Source organism: Pongo pygmaeus, chromosome 15 (assembly GCF_028885625.2).
Source record: "Pongo pygmaeus isolate AG05252 chromosome 15, NHGRI_mPonPyg2-v2.0_pri, whole genome shotgun sequence".
NCBI classification, from domain to species: Eukaryota; Metazoa; Chordata; class Mammalia; order Primates; family Hominidae; genus Pongo; species Pongo pygmaeus.
In genome coordinates this window covers 22,441,207-22,458,706 of record NC_072388.2, presented here as the reverse complement: position 1 = coordinate 22,458,706, position 17,500 = coordinate 22,441,207, and the positions used below count along the sequence as shown (strand labels likewise).

The 17,500-nt window shown below is 52.3% G+C and overlaps 1 protein-coding gene across 2 annotated transcripts; it reads left to right on the top strand.

Annotated features, from left to right (window-relative positions):
* The first annotated feature begins 10,452 nt into the window (after positions 1 to 10,452).
* RABGGTA (Rab geranylgeranyltransferase subunit alpha) lies at positions 10,453 to 16,553 on the top strand. Of its 2 annotated transcripts, XM_054447938.2 has the most exons (17): positions 10,460 to 10,593; positions 10,912 to 10,968; positions 11,134 to 11,244; positions 11,623 to 11,747; positions 11,942 to 12,129; positions 12,390 to 12,593; positions 12,921 to 13,004; positions 13,093 to 13,175; positions 13,264 to 13,365; positions 13,471 to 13,576; positions 13,670 to 13,721; positions 13,892 to 13,980; positions 14,132 to 14,220; positions 14,314 to 14,430; positions 15,203 to 15,316; positions 15,575 to 15,662; positions 16,328 to 16,553. In XM_054447938.2, the coding sequence occupies exons 2-17, from the start codon at positions 10,966 to 10,968 to the stop codon at positions 16,474 to 16,476; spliced, it is 1,704 nt and encodes a 567-aa protein (XP_054303913.1). In that variant the 5' UTR covers positions 10,460 to 10,593; positions 10,912 to 10,965; the 3' UTR covers positions 16,477 to 16,553. The 2 variants fall into 2 exon arrangements, with proteins under 2 accessions (XP_054303911.1, XP_054303913.1); XM_054447936.2 differs by having other exon boundaries at positions 10,453 to 10,968.
* The last annotated feature ends 947 nt before the right edge of the window (positions 16,554 to 17,500 follow it).

Below are 17,500 nucleotides of genomic sequence, written 5' to 3'. Positions count from 1 at the left end.
GAGTGCAGTGGCGCTATCTCGGCTCACTACAACCTCCGCCTCCTGGGTTCAGCAATTCTCCTGTCTCCCCAGTGGCCATGGAATTACACCATGCCTGGCTAATTTTTGTATTTTTAGTAGAGACAGGGTTTCCCAGGCTGGCCTCAAGCTCCTGGCCTCAAGTGATCCGCCTGCCTTGGCCTCCCAAAGTGCTGGGATTACTGGCGTAAGCCACTGTGCCCGGCCTCTGGTTTGGTTTTGACTTTGGAGGCCTTCTACTTTGGGTAGAGGAAGGGTTGGGGACTGGGAAGAATGGTGAAAGCTTTCCCAAGCTCACCCAGCCTAAGTTCCTCTAGGCCACATTGAGCCTTACTCTTCCCTAAACTTGACCACACTCCCTTTCCTCTGCACCTTTGCTCCAGCTGTTCTGATCTCTGGATTACCACTCATTCTTCTTTCACCCAGCCCCCAACCCCATTTTGCCTGCCAGAATTCATCCAGCCAGGCCCATCTCAACCTCCTAGAAGTTTCTCCTGGTGTCTTCTACCCTTGCTTTGCCCACTTCCAGGGAACCTCTTACTATGAAATTCACTTGGCTCTTGACTAGTGTTAGAGCCATAGATGTCTTCATCCATTTCCTGGATAAGGATGACTCCTTCCCAAAGTTAGGGATTAGGTCTTGAACCCTTCATCCCCCATTCCCCTGCTGTCTCCTTCCCCACACACAGAAACTTTGAAACCTTCAGCACAGAACTGCACAGTACCTGGGGCGAACCCAGAGTGTGGCTGAACTCACAGGCCCAGTGAGACCCACTGGTGAGGGCTCCACCCTTCCTCCCCGGCGGGAGGTATGCTGGGCCAGCCATGGCAGTGTCTCTATCCCAGGACTGACCCTCTGAGGACTCATTGATCCCTAGTATCCATCGGTCCTTGGCCTCAGCCCCACACACCACACCTCAGCCTCAAAACCTCTGCTCAGGGGCCTAACAAAGAATTTCCCAACAGGGCTGCCAGCAGTGGGAGCCTTGGATGCCTCTGTGGGGCTACTCCAGGTCCTCCCTGCCCCTCTTCCCCTGTTCTTTGCCAGGCACAGAGCTCAAGCCTGAGTCATGACTGGGCCCACAGGGGACTCAGGAACACAGCATTGCTCCTGTCAGCAGTTCCAGGCATTCTCCTTTACACTGAATTCTGAGCTTCGGAACCACTCCCTGTCCACTCCCTCCCAGTGCCTGGCCCTACAGCCTGGAGTGCAGCCACCCCTGACCAAGCTCCCTGCCCTGGGCTCTAAGATCCCCAACTCCTCCTCCTCATCTCCCACCCCAGCCCAGTGGGTGGGTGCCTCTGTGGCTCACCATTTATTCATTCATTCATTCTTTCCCAACTAGTCTCAATACCCTGTTTCATTTCCCTCAGGGGCACTTAGATTCCCTGAAATTGTCTTTGGTGTGTATTTGCTCCTACAGGGACTGTCTCCCCAACTATAATGTAAGCCCTATGACAGCAGGGACCTTGTCTGTCTTGGTCACCGCTGTATATTGAGCTGTACTGGTGCTCAATAATTGTTGGTTGATAATTGACTGGCTATAACGTTAGTTGAGCAACCACCATGGTGCAGGCACCTTGCTAGGTGAGAGGAAATGCAGTCAAATGAGTCCCCTTGGGTAGGTAGCTCACAGCAGGAGCAGAAGTGGGGTGCTGCATCCACAGGATGAGCTATAATGCAGGCACCACAGGACCTGGTGCTGAGAGGAACAGAAGAGGCACTTGACCGAGCCCCAAGCCAGGGCTTCTATTCACCTACAGCCCCCGCTCCCACTCACTTCCTCTAGGAAGCCCACCCCCATTCCCAGACACGGCAGCTCCCCATCAGGTGCTCACCCAGCACCATATGCCTCTCCATAAAGGCAGAGCAGTTGATAGAGTTGTCCTTCTACATTTGCTTACGTGATTATTTCCATCATCCAGAAAGTTCGATTAAACATCCCAGGGCTAGCCTGTATGCTCCATGAGGCAGGGACTGTGTCTGTGCTCTGCTCACTGTCGTAGCCCCCACCTTAGCGCGGATCAGGCACAGAAGGCCCTCAGTCAGTATTTGTTGGATGGATGAATGGGACAGGGAAAGGGTGAGGCCTGAGTGCTCCCCCAAAAGGAGCAGCTCCTCTTTCCTCCCCTAGAGGAGTATGTCCTTAGTCCCCTGTGTTCATCTACCAGAGACAGCATCCCATCCTTCCCCAGGACCCACAGTCTCACTTTGTTCCACAGCTTCTGCTTCTCACTTGACATAGAACGTCAGGGCTTCCGCCTCCTGGTACCACTCACATCATATATGCCCAAAACCGAATGTGATGGTGCCCCCTGCAGTTGGGCAGCAGCCTTGCCAGGCAGTGAGCCTCTTGGCTACACTCCCACCTCCACCAATGCTCTGGGCAATTTTTAGCCAACATGTCATTATCATCACCAGTCACCTTGCAGTGCCTGGCTCCTGTCACAGAGGCTTCAGTTCTGGCTGGCTCAAGAAGTTTTTCCAGCTTTTCAGCACCATTTCTTGGTTGCTTTTCCTTCAACTCTTCCCCAAGAGACACCAACCTGAGTCAGTACCCACCACACCCTGGGAGAGTTAGAATGCTCTTGTGGGGACTTTCCCTCTGGGGCCCTTCTGTCTTTTAGGGCAGCCTTGGGACCTGCCCTCCCTTCTCACTGGCTAACGTGTTCCGTCTTCTTCCCCAGCCAGGAAGTGTGCTACAGGCACATGGCAACCCCCATGGGCCATCAAGGAATTTCTCCAGCCTGACTCAGAAGGAACTGGGGAGCAGGGAGAAGAGAAAGAATGCAAGCATTCAAACCAAGTGTCCAAGGAGTGGGCAGTTGAGGGGAATGGGCAGTGGAGAGGATCTTCTTGGGCTCTGAGTTACTCTAGTCCCCTGCTCCATCCCAGGGATCAGAATCTTTCAGAACTTCAGAGTGGAGAGACTCTGGCCTCTGAATGTCCACTACTACATTCTCACAAAGTGGTTGACCAACATATGCTTGAATGCCTCCCACCTCTCATTGAGGCCCATTCTACCTTTGGTAGAATAATTAGCTTTAATTATTAGAAAGTCCTTCCTCATAAAGGATCTACATCCACTCTCTGGTCTTTGGTCTTTGCTCTCAAGATATGCAGAATCAATTCGGTTTCTATTCCAGGAGTTGAAAGACCATTATCATCCGCCCCTTGAATCTTCTCTCCTAGTTCAGTATCTTCATGTCCTCCCTGTGGTCATGGGCTCTTCTCACCATCCGGATTTCTACCTCTGGACTCTACAGTTTGTCTCTGTCCCTCTCAAAATGGGCCACACACTCCTAACAGGGTTTGACTTTCACAGAGTCTGGGGCCTATAAGCCCCATTGTTCTGGGTACTAAAGCTCTCTTAGTGCATCCCAAAGTCATGTTAGTGCTTTTGGCAAGCAGATCACAGTCAATTCTTTCCAACCCCTTATCAGCCAGAGTCCTCCTGTCTTCATATACTATTGTTATTCTACCCCTCACGTATCTCACTCTTGTGCAGCTGATTATCTGAAGACCAAAGAACCAGACTGTAATTCTGTCCCTATTCAATACCACATGACAAATCTGGCCCAACAATCTCACCAGATGCCATCATCCAGTATTCCTCCCAATTATGTGCAAGTGACCTTCGATTATGAGAGTGGCATCCGTGCTCATCCCACGTCACTGAAAAAGTGCCATCACTAGGGACCTCCCTCCAGGTTGACAAAGACACATTAATTCATATTATTTGGTGATGGATGTCCTACCCGTTACAATCATATCTACTATCCTACCAGCACACCCACAGTTCACCATTTTGTTGCTCAACGTATCCTAAGATAGAGCTGATGGGTGCAAAAGCACTAAGATAGTCATTTGAAAACCTAGTTTCCAAACCTGGCCCCACCTCCAGGTATGTGACTTCACTGGCCCCACCTCCGGGTATGTGACTTCACTGAGTATCTCTGGGCTGCTGGGGATCCGTCAAGCCCTGTCTCGCTGTGACGTTCTGCTCTGTGATGGTCAGAGTTATAAAGAATCAGGAAGCTGGGGGCAGAGGAAGGTCCCTGTTGTAAGAGATAAGAATTGGGCACTTCTGCTTGTGCCATGGGGAAGCTTCAACTCTGCTATAATTGACACGTGGCAGGCACCCAGCCCTGCTCTTCTCCTTTCATTTTCTTGACCCCAACTTGTGCTGGAACTCAGATTTCCCAATATTTAATTTCCTCTGGGTCCCAAGATTAGATCCAGACCATCTGGCCTGAGTTGCCTCCCCTTGGTGGCCTGCTTTCCCCACAAGGCCAGCATCCAGCACCCCCACCCCAGCTTCCCAGAGGTCTCTGGACGCCTCCTTCCACCCTCCTCCCACACTCCTGGCCCTGGCCGGCTCCAGCAAAACACGGTGGGCAAGGCTGGAGGGAAAGCCAGCAAGAAAGTGTCTTCTGGAATCAGCCTGAGCATGAGGCCAGGCTTTATCGCTTCTGGCTGTGCGGCCTCGGGCAGAGCTTCAGTTTCTTGCCATCATGGCTATAAAGTATTCAGTCATTATAATTTCTCATTAATTATGGCTTCAAGAGCACAGAAGTTCTCCTCTCGTTGTCCATTTCTTCTTTTGCCCTCCACTGAGGCTTCTCCGCCCCACACCCTCAGCCTTGCCCTCACTACGCTCTACCAAAGCTTCTTTGTGGGTTCCCTCACCTCCCCTCTCCCCAGAGCACCCATTCTCTGCTGGGTGTAGTTACTACCTGTGCACACCTGACACCCACGCTGACTTCTTCTGCCTTGACCTCTCAGCCTCTCTCCAGGCAAGGATTTCTTGCTGCCTCAGGACATCTCCACATCAAAACCAAACATGTGAGAAGTAGCCCTTCCACTTCTCACGCAACCATCCCTCCCCACGCCCATGTTCTAGGACCTCTGTGGACACCACAAATTCTCAAGTCCTCAGCTTTACAACTGCAAGCCTTTCTCCAAGTTCCCTTCGTCCCTGCATCTTAGTCTCACCTGCTACCAAATTCTGCCTATTGGTCCTCAGAAATAGTCCTTCTCCATCCTCATTCTCCATGCCCACTGCCCACCCACAGCCACAGGGACATTGATGTGGATTCTAGGTTCTGCCAGATTATCCCTGAAGAGGGGGTTTTCTAACCTCCTTCCCCACATTTACCTCCATTCTGTGTCTCCCGTCCCCCACTAAACCTTTTACCCATACCTGTGTCTGGGAGTTTTAAAATAGGAGGATCAGAGCTGCACATCTGTGATTTGTGCACTTTCAGTATAATACGTTATGCCTCAGTGACAAGTTTTATAGAAGAATAGAATAAGCATCAAAAGTTAAACAGAAAAAAAATGTAAACCATTACAATCACCAGATCTAAAACAAGTTCCTCTTAACCTGAGTGTGGGTGAGGTGTCCCTTCTGCAGGCCCTCATGGGCCCCTGTCCTACTCCATTTTACGTGTCTCACCCAAGAGACCTGCTCTGTCCAATACTAGCCGCTAGCCCCATGCAGTTATTTACATTTAAATTAGGCCAGGTGCGGTGGCTCATGCCTGTAGTCCCAGCACTTTGGGAGGCTGAGACAGGATGATTGCTTGGAGGCCAGGAGTTGGAGACCAGCCTGGGCAATATAGAAAGATCCTGTCTCTAAAAATAATTTTTTTTTAATTTGCCAGGCATGGGCTAATTTTAAAAATTAGCTGGGTGTGTGCCTGTAGTCCCACCTACTTTTTTTTTTTTTGGAGACCGAGTCTTGCTCAGTTTCCCAGGCTAGAGTGCAGTGGCACGACCTCAGCTCACTGCAACCTCCACCTCCTAGGCTCAAACGATTCTCCTGCCTCAGCCTCCCATGTAGCTGGGACTACAGGCGCGTACCACCACGCCCAGCTAATTTTTGTATTTTTAGTAGAGATGGCATTTCACTATGTTGGACAGGCTGGTCTCCAACTCCTGACCTCAAGTGATCCGCCTGCCTCGGCCTCCCAAAGTGCTGGGACTACAGTACTACAGCTGGCCCCGGCCAAAAAAAAATTTTAAGTCAACTAAAATGAAACAAAACGAAAAATTCAGTTCCTCAATTGCACTAGGCACATTTCAAGTGCTTAGCAGTCACATGGGGCTACTGTCAACCATGTTAGATGACACAGATACCAAACACTTCCATTGTCACAGAAAGTTCTATTGGACAGTGCTACACCCCACTGTAAGCTCTGGAAGACAGAGACTTGTCTTTCTGGTCCACTGCTGGATCCCTGGCACCCAACATGCTGTGAGGCCCAGCACTGATGCTGAACATCAAGAGACTGAATGAATGCACACGCTACCACACACTGCACATGGCCCAGCGATAGCTCCATTATCTGTCTCGCACTTGCTCCCCCTGCCTTCAGACCATGGCTTCTAGCCAAGCTTTGATCCAGGGCCCTGACCCAGGGCTCGTGGCCCCCTTTCCCCCCTTCAGACTGTCTCTGGTCTGTGACGGGCTCAGGGTCCTGGAGCCCTTATAAGTGACTACATGTGTGTGCTTCTGTGTATGTATGTTGGGAGCAGGAGTAGAGAATGAATTGGCAGGGGTGGAAAGACGCCAGGGTTCCAGGTCTCAAGAAACTCAGGTTCAGGCCTCTGGCAATGGTCACTCTCACCTATACAGCCGACTCAATTCTGAATCTCGAAGATGTGTGACTTTGGACAAGAAACTAACCTCTGCAAACCACTGTATTCCCTGTTGCTTCATTGTAAAATATGGATAATAATACCTATTTCATATAGGTAGTGAGTGCAGTAAATAAGATGTCTGGGGCTCTGTTGATACTCAATTATTGTTTGTTTCTTTCTATACATAGAGGGCAGTACAAATCTCTTCTTCAAACATCATTTATATTGTGGCTTTCAGGGCACGGTGGCTCAAGCCTGTAATCCCAGCACTTTGGGAGGCCGAGGCAGGCAGCTCACCTGAGGTCGGGAGTTCAAGACCAGACTGACCAATATGGAGAAACCCTGTCTCTACTAAAAATACAAAATTAGCTGGGCATGGTGGCGCATGCCTGTAATCCCAGCTACTCGGGAGGCTGAGGCAGGAGAATCACTTGAACCCGGGAGGCAGAGGTTGCAATGAGCCAAGATCGTGCCATTGCATCATTCTAGCCTGGGCAACAAAAGCGAAATTTGTCTCAAAAAAAAAAAAAAAAAAAAAGCCGGACATGGTGGCTCACACCTGTAATCCTAGCACTTTGGGAGGCCGAGGCGGGCAGATCACAAGGTCAAAAGATCGAGACCATCCTGGCTAACAAGGTGAAACCCCGTCTCTACTAAAAATACAAAAAATTAGCCGGGCATGGTGGCAGGTGCCTGTAGTCCCAGCTACTCAGGAGGCTGAGGCAGGAGAATGGCGTGAACCTGGGAGGCGGAGGTGACAGTGAGCAGACACCTCACCACTACTCTAGCGTGGGTGACAGAACGAGACTCCATCTCAAAAAAAAAAAAAGATTGTGGCTCTCAGACACCTGCATGGTTCCCATTTATCCCACATAGGAGGCCAAATATAACTCCTGACAGCTCCTTTTGCCTTCAAGCAAGAGGCTTATCATCAGTTCCACTGCTCTTATCTCCAAAGGCACCTGGCTCGGCCTCTCTCTGCCAGCCAGCTAAGTTTGTTTGGCTTTCTCTCCCCCACCTTCACGTCATATTACATACCTGAAATATCCTTCCTGCCCGCTCTTTCCAAAACCCAGGCCCTGCCTTCTCTGATGCAGATTTTTTCATGAGACTCACTTCCTCTCTTAAGCCTGCTTGACTCAACCTTCCCAGTTTCAAGATTGCTAATCACAATGTGATTAGTGACTATGATGCAAGGCTGTACCTGGCAAATCTGCACTTGAGGGCATCTGTGTTCCCAAGTATCTGGTTGCGCCTGTGAGTGCGCACAGAGCAGGAAGCTACAGAAGGAGGTGACCAACAACAAAAAAAGGCTGGTGGTGAGGTGGGAGGGCTGGACCAGACTAGACACAGGTCCCATTTGGCCACTTATTACATGGGTGGCCCTCGACAAGTTACTTAATCTTTCTGAGCCTCAGTTTCCTATTACTATACTGAGCCCTTACTTAGTACAGACACTATTCTAAGCACTTTACATAGATTCTTTTATTTCAGCTTAACTTCAACAGATTAACTTCAACTGCAGCAGCTAGATAATATTTTTCCTATGTTACTGTTGAAGAAACTGAGACACAGAGGAAACTCAACACAGAAGTTGAGTAACTTGCCCCAGGTCACACTGGGACAAGCAAGTGGCAAAGCTAGGATTTGTAGCCAGGCAGTCTGGCTCCAGCATCCACGTTCTTAATCAATCTGCTTACTGCCTCCTACCTGTAATTCTGTGTGTGTGCACATCCCTCATATGTATGCAAAACTCCCATCACAGTGGCTGGCACAAAGAGAACCAATAACTCTTTCCTCACTGGGACTACAAACACACAGGGATAGGAAAAATGTGTCTTCGAGAATTTGTTATAGGATCTAGGAAAGGACAAGTATATAATGGACACTTTACATACATTTCCAGGGGCTGAGAGAGGTGTGAAGGATATATAAAGATTTAAAGTACTGGCCAGGCATGGTGGCTCACACCTGTAATCCCAGCACTCTGGGAGGCCAAGGTGGGCAGATCACCTGAGGTCAGGAGTTTGAGACCAGCCTGGCCAACATGGTGAAACTCTGTCTCTTCTAAAACTACAAAAATTAGTTGGGTGTGGTGGTGCATGCCTGTAGTCCCAGCTACTCGGGAGGCTGAGGCAGAAGAATCGCTTGAACCCAGGAGGCAGAGGTTGCAGTAAGCAGAGATCGTGCCACTGCACTCCTGCCTGGGCGACAGACTGAGACCCTATCTCCAAAAAAAAAAAAATTTAAAGCACTACCTTCTTACCCAGGTGTGAGTTATAAACACACACATGCCACAGACACAGTATTCACAAAGACATCACACACGTGTATGTGTGGTACACACACACTCACTAGCCACCCTGAACCTCATGAAGGCTCCACCAGAAAACCTTCCTTACAGTAGGCACAGGGAAAAAAATCACAGTCTTTGAAAGTACATATGAAGGTCTATCAAATCAGACTGGGGCATTTTAGAGAACTTTCTCGAAGTGCCACTTGAGTTACATTTTTTTTTCTTTGTTCTGTAGAGTTCAAAATGTTAAATCTTAAAGATAAACAGGAATTACTGCGGCAAAGGAGGAGTGTAGAGAAAGGAGAGTCAAGAGGGAACAGGCTAACATATTTAGGAAACTGCAAGTATTTCTGTAGGCTGTCATGAAGAGTTTTTGGCAGGGTCAGGCAGGACATACAGCCAAAGAGTAGGCAAAGCCCAAATGCCAATAGGTCTGATGTGCTAAGCTGAGAGATTACAATTCTATCCTGAAAAGGAGCCACTCAGCACTTTTAGGCAGAGATGTGACATCAAATCTGCATTTTAGAAAAATGGATTCAGCAGCACAGAGGATGAACTAATAACAAGGGATGAGGTGGAGAACATTGAAAAGACTTTCAACAATCTGGAGAAGAAATTCGGAGTTTGAACTCCTGGTGGCAGTGGGAAAAGAGAGAGTATTTAAACGAGTTTAAGAAGTGAGGAGGAAATAGTGCCATTCACTACAATAGAAAACATAAAGGCCAATGTTTAGACAGGTTGGATGAGAGATAATTTATACCTTTTGGCTTTTGGAGTTTGAGGTGTCTCTGGGACACCAGGTGATATCCAACAGGTGTTTGAATATGTATGTGCATGTATATTATTTATTGTTATTTAAGCTTGCAAGACATCTGGGCTGGAGATATAAATTTGGGTGTCATCAATTTACAGGTAGTAATTAAAACAATGAGTGTGGATGAACTCACCCAGAGAAGTGTAATGCCAGATTTGTGGGCCAAAACAGCTCTGCGGAGCTCCAACTCGAAGCAGTTGAAGGCTTACATTTAAACATTCTCCCAGGAACAGTGTGTGAAGTGAAAAAGGGGTGAGGAAAGGGCCCTGATCACCAACATTTGGAGGTGGAGGTGAACAGATGAGAAGAGAGAGGCAGAGGTGCAGGAGGAGAAGCCAGAATGGGGGTGTCAAGTATAAAGAAGTGGGTAGCGTCAAATGCTTCAGAGGTTAGAGAAAATGACAGGAAACTCCACCTGTTAGATTTGACATCTAGAAGGCTGTCGGTGTGGCCAGGGTGAGGTCAGTGGAGCAGTGAAGGTGCGGGTTTCCGGCTGCTGGAGAAACCTCTTCCACTAACTACACTGCACTTTGAGTTACCAACTGGCATGGTCCTCCCCCCATTTCACACGCACGCTACAGTCGTCCGTGCGCACTCGTACACACCAGGTGGTTAACAGGTACGAGGCGTTTCCGGACAGCGAGCGCCGAGCCCCCGCGCACGCGCCTCCGAGCCAGCCTCTTCCGCCGCAAGTCCCTCCCCAAGCCTGCAGAGTGCGCTGCGTTTCGATGAGCCGGGACGTGGCGCCGCTCTAGCCAGCGCCTGGGCTCTGTGGCGGGCGCCGCAGCTCCGCGTCCCCCGCGCCTCCTCCCAGCGCAGGTGGGTCCGCCCGCGGGGGGCGGGGGTGCCCGGGAGCCGTGGGACGGGCTGGTAGCGGCAACCTTTGGGGAGCAGAGTGGTCCCCAACGCCCAGGTGCCCCGGCTCGCGCTCTGGCCCGGGCGAATCGGGCTATAGGAAGGGCCACACGGATGGAAGTCCTAGTCCGGATGCTCGCCTCTTGTTGAACGTGCAAAGCCTGTCCCAGGACTTCTTTACACTCTGGGGGTCTCTGCCCAGGCACGCTTGCTGCTTCCGGGACACAGCTGTGGGCGGAGCTAGTAGGGGCGGGGCTACGTGATTGACACTTCTCTCCTCAGACTTCAAGGGCTACCACTGGACCCTTCCCCTGTCTTGAACCCTGAGCCGGCACCATGGTGAGAACCCTGAGCCCAGCCTTTCACCTCCGCAGGCCCGCGCCCTCACCCCCAGTGGCCGTGCCATGGTTGCCCCGTATGAACCTAGGGCTCCACAGTGTGGGGTTTTTGCAGGTCAGCTCCTGCAAGGCAACCTGCACTCTTCCAACCCGTTCATCCTTGTAGCACGGACGCCTGAAGGTGAAGACGTCAGAAGAGCAGGCGGAGGCCAAAAGGCTAGAGCGAGAGCAGAAGCTGAAGCTATACCAGTCAGCCACCCAGGCCGTATTCCAGAAGGTGGGGCCCTCAGAGGTAGCCCCGACCCCAAGTAGCTCCCTTAGTATAGTACAGAGGCCAAGAGCTGGTCCCTAGAGTTAGACTGCCTAGATCCAATTCTGGGTTCTCTCACTTATAACTGTATGACTTTGGGCAAGTTGCTGAATCTCTTTGGGCCTCAGTTTGCTCATCTGTAAAATGGGGCTAATAATTGCACCTACTGCATAAGGCTGTTGTGAAGATTAAATGAGAGAATACCTGTAAGGCCATAAAGCATGGTTCATAGTACCTGTTGTATAATGTGGGATTCACAGAATATTGGATGGTTTTAAGTTTACGTTATTTAGTCCTGTAGTGGGAAAATGATATGATCTCTGACCCTGCCACTTATCTTCTCAGCGCCAGGCTGGTGAGCTGGATGAGTCAGTGCTGGAACTGACAAGCCAGATTCTGGGAGCCAACCCTGATTTTGCCACCCTCTGGAACTGCCGACGAGAGGTGCTCCAGCAGCTGGAGACTCAGAAGTGCGTAGGGATTCAGGATCTCAGAAGACTGCCCTGGCCCTGCGCATGCACTGCCTGGGTCTAGGGGTGGAGGAGAAATGGGGCAGCCAGTGGCATAGATGGAGGACAGTAGGGGGCTGGGTGCAGAAAGTGAGGGGTGAGCTGAGGTTGACTGTAGGAGAGCCCTGACCCGCCCCCTTCCCTTCTGGGTACAGGTCTCCTGAAGAGTTGGCTGCTCTGGTGAAGGCAGAACTGGGCTTCCTGGAGAGCTGCCTGCGGGTGAACCCCAAGTCTTATGGTACCTGGCACCACCGATGCTGGCTGCTAGGCCGCCTACCTGAGCCCAACTGGACCCGAGAGCTGGAGCTCTGTGCCCGTTTCCTGGAGGTGGATGAGCGGAACTGTACGTGTCTGCAGATTCTGTCCCCACAGCCCTCACCTGCCCACATTCTGATACTGGGGCCTCAGTAAGGCCCAGAATGGGGAGGGATATCCAGGATGGGTCCACTGAGCTGGTGCTGAAAGGGATGTTGGAGCCAAATGCATCCCTCCGTGGAGTGCACTGAGGTGTTTCTAGGGGTTCTCTGAGGGGACCCTAGGGGGCCCAGCCAGGTAGCTCGTCTTGCCCTGCCTCTAAGATATGCTGTCACCTCTCCCCTCCAGTTCACTGCTGGGACTATCGGCGGTTTGTGGCCACACAGGCAGCCGTGCCCCCTGCAGAAGAGCTAGCCTTCACTGACAGCCTCATCACCCGAAACTTCTCCAACTACTCGTCCTGGCATTACCGCTCCTGTCTCTTGCCCCAGCTGCATCCCCAGCCGGATTCTGGACCACAGGGGCGCCTCCCTGAGGATGTGCTGCTCAAAGGTAAGCAGGGTCAGGGATGCTCAGGAGGACTCTGCAGTGCCACCCTTCCAGCCCCCATGCCTGACCCTGTTCCTGAACCTGTCACTCAGGTTTATTGAGCACCTACTTCATGCCTGGCTCCAGGGGTGCTTAAGAATCAGTCCCTGGCTGCAGGGAGCTCAAGTGTCTGATGGGGAAGATAAAACTGACATACGTAGCCCCTGTGCAAGGACAGCATATAAGTGAGACTGGGGGCTGGAAGTACTCCAAGGAGAGGGTAGGGTGTTGGAGCGGCCAGGAGCTCACCAGTGTCCTGACCACAGCCCCATGCCTCCCGGAACCCCACAGAGCTGGAGCTGGTGCAGAATGCCTTCTTCACTGACCCCAATGACCAGAGTGCCTGGTTTTATCACCGTTGGCTCCTAGGCCGAGGTGAGCAATGAGGAAAGGGGCTGGGTGTTTAGGGCTTAGTAGGAATGGGAGAGGGTTTAAGGAAATCCGACACTGTGTCTCCCCGCAGCTGACCCCCAGGATGCACTGCGCTGCCTGCATGTGAGCCGGGAGGAGGCCTGTCTGACTGTCTCCTTCTCTCGGCCCCTCCTAGTGAGTCCTGAAGCTTTTGTCAAGAGCACTGTGGGATTGTGGGCCTGGTGCTGATGGGGCTGAAGTCTTTCTTTGTCCTTTGTGCCAGGTGGGCTCCAGGACGGAGATCTTGCTGCTCATGGTTGATGATTCTCCCCTGATTGTGGAGTGGAGGACTCCAGATGGCAGGAACCGGCCCAGCCATGTCTGGGTATCCCAGGATTGGTGGGGCAGAAGTGGGGGTCTGGGGCAGGGCTGGGTGGGACAGTCAAAAAAGTGGTTAGGCTGGGGCATTTCCTTGACCCAGTACTCCCAGCTCTGTGACCTGCCTGCTGCCTCCCTCAACGACCAGTTGCCCCAACATACATTTCGCGTCATTTGGACAGCAGGCGATGTCCAGAAAGAATGCGTGCTTTTAAAAGGTGATGGAACCTGCAGCCTCCACCCCTTGCAGCAGCCCCCATCGCTCTTTTCCTCTCAAGGGTGCACTCTCCAACCACCTACTCTTTCCCCAGGCCGCCAGGAGGGCTGGTGCCGGGACTCCACCACGGACGAGCAGCTATTCAGGTGGTGATAGGGAAGCACAAAACAAGGAGAGGGGCTCTGGACTCTGGGCATCAGGCAGCCAGGGCAGGAGGCTGGGGCCTCCAGGAGCTGTTTCAGTCTAGATACTGGGGATGTTGACCAGTGCTTCAGGGCTGTGGGCCTCAACACCTCCCCACTCTGCCCACCCTCAGGTGTGAGCTGTCAGTGGAGAAGTCCACAGTGCTGCAGTCTGAGCTGGAATCCTGTAAGGAGCTGCAGGAGCTGGAGCCTGAGAATAAATGTAAGGCCCCATTCCATGAGAGTCTGCTCCCAGAGCCCGCTGAGGAAACCCCTTTCCAGTGTGGCCCTGAGAGATCAGCAGGAAGACCTCAGGAGGATGGGAGCAGAGGAGGATCCAGGAGAAACCCTCCTTTTCCCTGCCCTCTCCTCAGGGTGCCTGCTTACCATCATCCTGCTGATGCGGGCACTGGACCCCCTGCTGTATGAGAAGGAGACCCTGCAGTACTTCCAGACCCTCAAGGCAAGTTGTGCCTGCAGAACAGGCCAGGGGGAGGCCCAGCAGGCAGGAGGCAGGCAGCTGACATGCATACCCTGCACACCCCATCCACTCCAGGCCGTGGACCCCATGCGGGCAGCGTATCTGGATGACCTGCGCAGCAAGTTCTTGCTGGAGAATAGCGTGCTCAAGATGGAGTATGCCGAGGTGCGTGTGCTGCACCTGGCTCACAAGGTATGGGCTGCCATGCACGCCTTCCTCTGGCCCTCATCCCGCTGGCCCCCCCACGTCCCTGACTTTGCCCCCAGTCTCAGGTGCCTTTGTGGACTTCCAATCAAGATAGAGTTCATCCCTGCCTCTCAGCTTGCTCCTCTTCCAGGCCTTCCTGTCACTCAGCCCATTCTCCTTGCCACTCACTTTCAAATCCCGAGTCACCAGGACCTCCTTGTGCTGTTTCTTCCCCAGGCTGGTCACAGCTTCGTCTTCCTTCAGAGTGACCCCTAGCCCACTCCTCCCACACATTCCAGCATATCTCACCCTGGAGCAACCCCCAATACCTGAAGGCCAAATACTCTCCAGAGATTCCTGAGAAGTTGTCCAGGCTCCACTTTTCCTAGTCCTTCCCAACACATTAGTTTTATCACATCACCACAGCCCACCTCCGTTCCTGCCAAACTCATCTCTGCCTCATCAGGACCAGTCCCCATGGGGTACCAGTCTTTGTTTACCCAGCACCCTCCACTGGCCCCTGTACCTCCGAACTCCAGGCCTCCTCCTCCTCACCCACCCCACTGGTTACCCCACTCGCAGCACTCACTGTCTGTCCCACGTCATGTACTGCTGTGGGCTGTAAGGTCGGCTTCCCACGTGCTCCCATCCTCTCCTTGGCTGGGGTCCCCAAGGGCCTGTGGGGCACAGAGGGCATGTGCCTAATAAATGCTGGCTGAGGACCCTCTCCCAGGTCTCCTGGGAAGCCCATCACCTCCTTCCTCCCTTCACCCCCCAGGATCTGACAGTGCTCTGCCATCTGGAACAGCTGCTCTTGGTCACCCATCTTGACCTGTCACACAATCGTCTCCGAACCCTGCCACCTGCACTGGCTGCCCTGCGCTGCCTTGAGGTAAAGTACCCATGTCTCCATCCCTGTCACGGGTGGTTCTTTTCCTCTTCCTCTACCTCAGAAGTTTGCCCATCCTACAAGGAGATGTGCAGGACCTTCCACCCCGAACAGGTAACTGCGTGCCTTCCACCTCCATCACGCAGCCTGACCCTGTGAGCACCTCTGTGCTCTGTGGGCCCATCACCCTGAGCTCCTCAGTTGCTGAACCATCCTCGGCTGACAGCGCCTGTCCTGCCTCCCTGCCCTCCCTGCCCCCAGGTGCTGCAGGCCAGTGATAATGCCATAGAGTCCCTGGATGGCGTCACCAACCTACCCCGGCTGCAGGAGCTGCTACTGTGCAACAACCGTATCCTTCCTTCTGGGTGCCTTTCAGACAGTGGGTAAAGTGAGGTGCCACCCTGGGAAGGGACAGACAGCAGGCAGGGTATGTGCCACCCTCTTGCAGGGCAGGAGACAGGGGCTCTGTAGTGTGAATTGAAGGGGGAGATCCTGGGGCTGTCGGGCTATCACTGACCTGCACTGGTGGAGTTGTGCAGAGTGGACTTCCTCAAGTCAGAGTTCACAAATGGGCAGCCTGCAGCTGTTTTTCAGGTCTATGTAGTTGTTTGAAAATCAGGAAGTTTCATACTTTAAAAAACATCAAGAGTTCTGATTCCTCTCTTAAAAATTGGAAGTTAGAGCAACCTTACGCTGGTATTTTCACTCAGCAGCCCTTGGTCATTGCTGAATAATAAATGTCTCTTTGGACCAGGCTAGATTTCCACCTTATCATACCCTCCACCACTCCCCTGACACTACACCAGCCTGCGTGGGGTGTTGCAGCTCATTCTTTCCTGGCTGACCCTGTGGGCAGGCGTTTGCAGTCCCTGCCTAGAGCCTGACTCCCTCCAGGGAGCATATGAGATGCCCGTCAAACAGACTTCCAGGCAGCAGTCCCCAGCTCTTGAGGGTACACAGGAGCAAAGGAATTGGGAGGAACCTGCCAAGCTTTCCTTGACTCTCCTGAACAAGGCCTCCAGCGACCTGCAGTGCTCCAGCCTCTTGCCTCCTGCCCCAGGCTGGTCCTCCTCAACCTACAGGGTAACCCGCTGTGCCAAGCGGTGGGCATCTTGGAGCAACTGGCTGAACTGCTGCCTTCAGTTAACAGCATCCTCACCTAAGAGGCCCTGCCCCCTACCCTTGCCCTTTAACTTATTAGGACTGAATAAAGAATGGAGAGGCCCTCTCAGGCTACCAAGCTGTTGTCGCTGCTATCACTACACCACTACCTTCATCACTACAGCCATTATTTTTGGAAAAGAAAAGGAAGAGACATGGGGTGTTGCCACCTCATTCTTGCTGCGCCATCCTATTGTTTTCTCTCAGAGAGAGCCAAGGCTTCAGCATTTGGGGCAGAATTCAGGGTGAAGGCTGAGCTTTCGTTTACCTTCTGATTTGGGGTGGGGGCTGGGACTGGGTCTAGATTCCAAGCAGGAATAGGGCTTGGGATCAGGTTCTGGTTCTGGCTAAGCTACAGAGCAGCTGTGAGTTTCTCCAGCTGGAAGCATCATACAATTTTTTCCCATGACCCCTGCACCTTCCAGATGTTCCCCCTGCCCTGGACCCCATTCACCATAGCTGGGGAGGCTCAAGGGCTCCATGTTCCCAGGAATGGGCCAGGGTGCTCTTGCTCCGCCCTGTCTGAACAACAGTATCGGTCCCCATGAGTAGCATTCTACAGTTGAAGTACCTTTGAGAATACTTGATCCCATTTGATCCTCACAGAGTCTCAGGGATGAGATTATTAGGCCCAGTGTACTGAAGAGGAAACTGCTGTTGAGACTTGCCCAAGGTTCTTGGCCAGAGCGCTTCAGCGCTGAAACCAAAGTTGTCTCTACCCTTGGTCTAGGATTCTAGACTCGTTCTTGCTTCTGAATTGCTAAGGAATGGTTGGGCAGCAGCCTGGCCGCAGCTCCTTGAAGTCCTGAGCTGACTGTCTGCTCCCATGGTGTCCCCCCACACATACCATGTACACACCTTGTCCTGACCTAGAGAGTCCTGAGTGGTGGTGGGGGGATGGGACTGGCTCAGGGGTTAGGGCACTGACTCAAACCTGGCTGGGTGGGGAGAGAAAGATTGATTAAAGCTAGGGAGAGAGTGTGACAAAGGCATCCTCCTGGTTCTCTGGGATCTGCCTGGGCCCAC